The sequence below is a fragment of the Lepisma saccharinum genome, chromosome 6, assembly GCF_977018435.1.
Source record: "Lepisma saccharinum chromosome 6, izLepSacc3.1, whole genome shotgun sequence".
In the NCBI taxonomy this organism is placed as follows: domain Eukaryota; kingdom Metazoa; phylum Arthropoda; class Insecta; order Zygentoma; family Lepismatidae; genus Lepisma; species Lepisma saccharinum.
In genome coordinates this window covers 69,313,325-69,314,924 of record NC_139234.1, presented here as the reverse complement: position 1 = coordinate 69,314,924, position 1,600 = coordinate 69,313,325, and the positions used below count along the sequence as shown (strand labels likewise).

General features: G+C 38.3%; 1 protein-coding gene across 1 annotated transcript; it reads right to left on the bottom strand.

Annotated features, from left to right (window-relative positions):
• Positions 1-469: 469 nt before the first annotated feature.
• LOC145989099 (uncharacterized) lies at positions 470-1,012 on the bottom strand. The gene has a single exon (XM_083124394.1). It carries the CDS (start codon positions 1,010-1,012, stop codon positions 470-472), a length of 543 nt encoding a protein of 180 aa, XP_082980520.1.
• Positions 1,013-1,600: the final 588 nt, after the last annotated feature.

The following is a 1,600-nucleotide window of genomic DNA, read 5'->3' as shown; positions in this document are numbered from 1 at the left end:
TAGCGAGGGTTCCGTATTGTCTGTGGATCGATCATATGGCTGCAGCATGTTATTTGGTTTGCCAGTGTAGAATTTTCTATATTTATATTAAGTCTTTTAACAATTTGTGTTAAATACTCAAATTGTGAGTTTTATAAACCGACTCACAAACACTATTTATATGCACATTTAGATAATTTAATTTACTAAACCAATCAATGCTTCTTCTTCTTCTTTTCCATCCCCTTCTGCCATTAAGCGTCGGGTTCCATCATCCACTTCCTGTACACTTTTCGGTCCAAGGCTAGTTTTCGGACTTCTGGCATTGTTTTCCCTTTCTTCTTTCCTATCTTTTCCACATACTCTTCCCATTGAACTCTTGGTCGTCCTCTTCTCCTCTTGCCTTCTGGTCTGGCCTCCAGCACCTGTCTAGGCTTGCGATCCTCCTCCATTCTTGTCTCTCTATTGTTTCCAATAGTTGTTTTTGCTGTTACTGGTCTCTAATGGTGGTATTTATAATCCTATCTCTTCTAGTCTTTCCTACTACTTTTCGTAGGTATCTCATATCTGCTGCTTGAAATCTGCTATTCTGTTTTAGTAATAATGTTAAGCTCTCTGTTCCATACAGCAATGTGGGAATGTAGATTGTCTTGTAAATCATCATCTTCGTTTGTTCACTTATTTCCTGTTTACCAATTAAAGTGTTGTTGAGTTGATAGTACACTTGGTTTGCCTTTTTTACCCTATTATTCAATTCTTCATCCATTCTTTCATCTGACGTTATGGTTGTTTCTAGAAATGTGTATCTGTTTACTTGTTCCAGCTGCTTCTCTTTCCACTGTATATTTAGGGGTGCAGTTTCTCTTTCTTTTGTCACCACCATCACTTTACTCTTATCTATGTTCATGCTCATTCCTTTGTCTTCTATTGTACTTGCCCATTGAATTACCGCCTTCTGTAACTCCTCTCTATTCCTAGCCACCAGGGCAACGTCGTCCGCATATACAAATGATTGTACTTGTACTGGTCTCATCTTTCGGTTTCCTAGTTTGTATCTCCCAGTTCTTAGTTTACATTGTTTGATAATCTGGTTCATTAGGATAATAAACAGAAGGTGGCTCAGGCTGTCTCCCTGTTTTACTCCTATATCTATCTTAAATTCATCTGAGCATTTCCCTGCTAATCTGACTGTTCCTTTCACTCTTTTGTATACACTTTGTATTCTCTGTACCAGTGTAGGAGAAGTTCCAATTTTCACCAGTGCATCCCATAGTTGTTTTCTTGGTACCGTATCGAAAGCTGCTCTCAGGCCACACAGATTTCTCTTTCCTTATTTAATGCCTTCTCAATGACTTGCCGCAGTGTAAATATACGTATGATCCTGTGTCTGCCGATTCTTTCTAAATACACTTCGTTTCGTATTTTCATTTCCAAAATTCTTGTGTAGATCTTCATAGCTACTGAGAACAGGCATATGGCTCTGTAAATCTCGCACTTGATTGTACTACACTTCTTTTAAATTGGTATTATTATATTTTTCTCCCAGTCTGTTCGTATGTTGTTGTTCTCCCATGCTTCGTTACATATTCTCCACATCCACCGTATAACCTCCTTTCCTCCA

Bases quoted from the DNA above. Each gene is read 5' to 3' on its own strand.
- LOC145989099 (XM_083124394.1), bottom strand. From the start codon at position 1,012: ATGAGACCAGTACAAGTACAATCATTTGTATATGCGGACGACGTTGCC.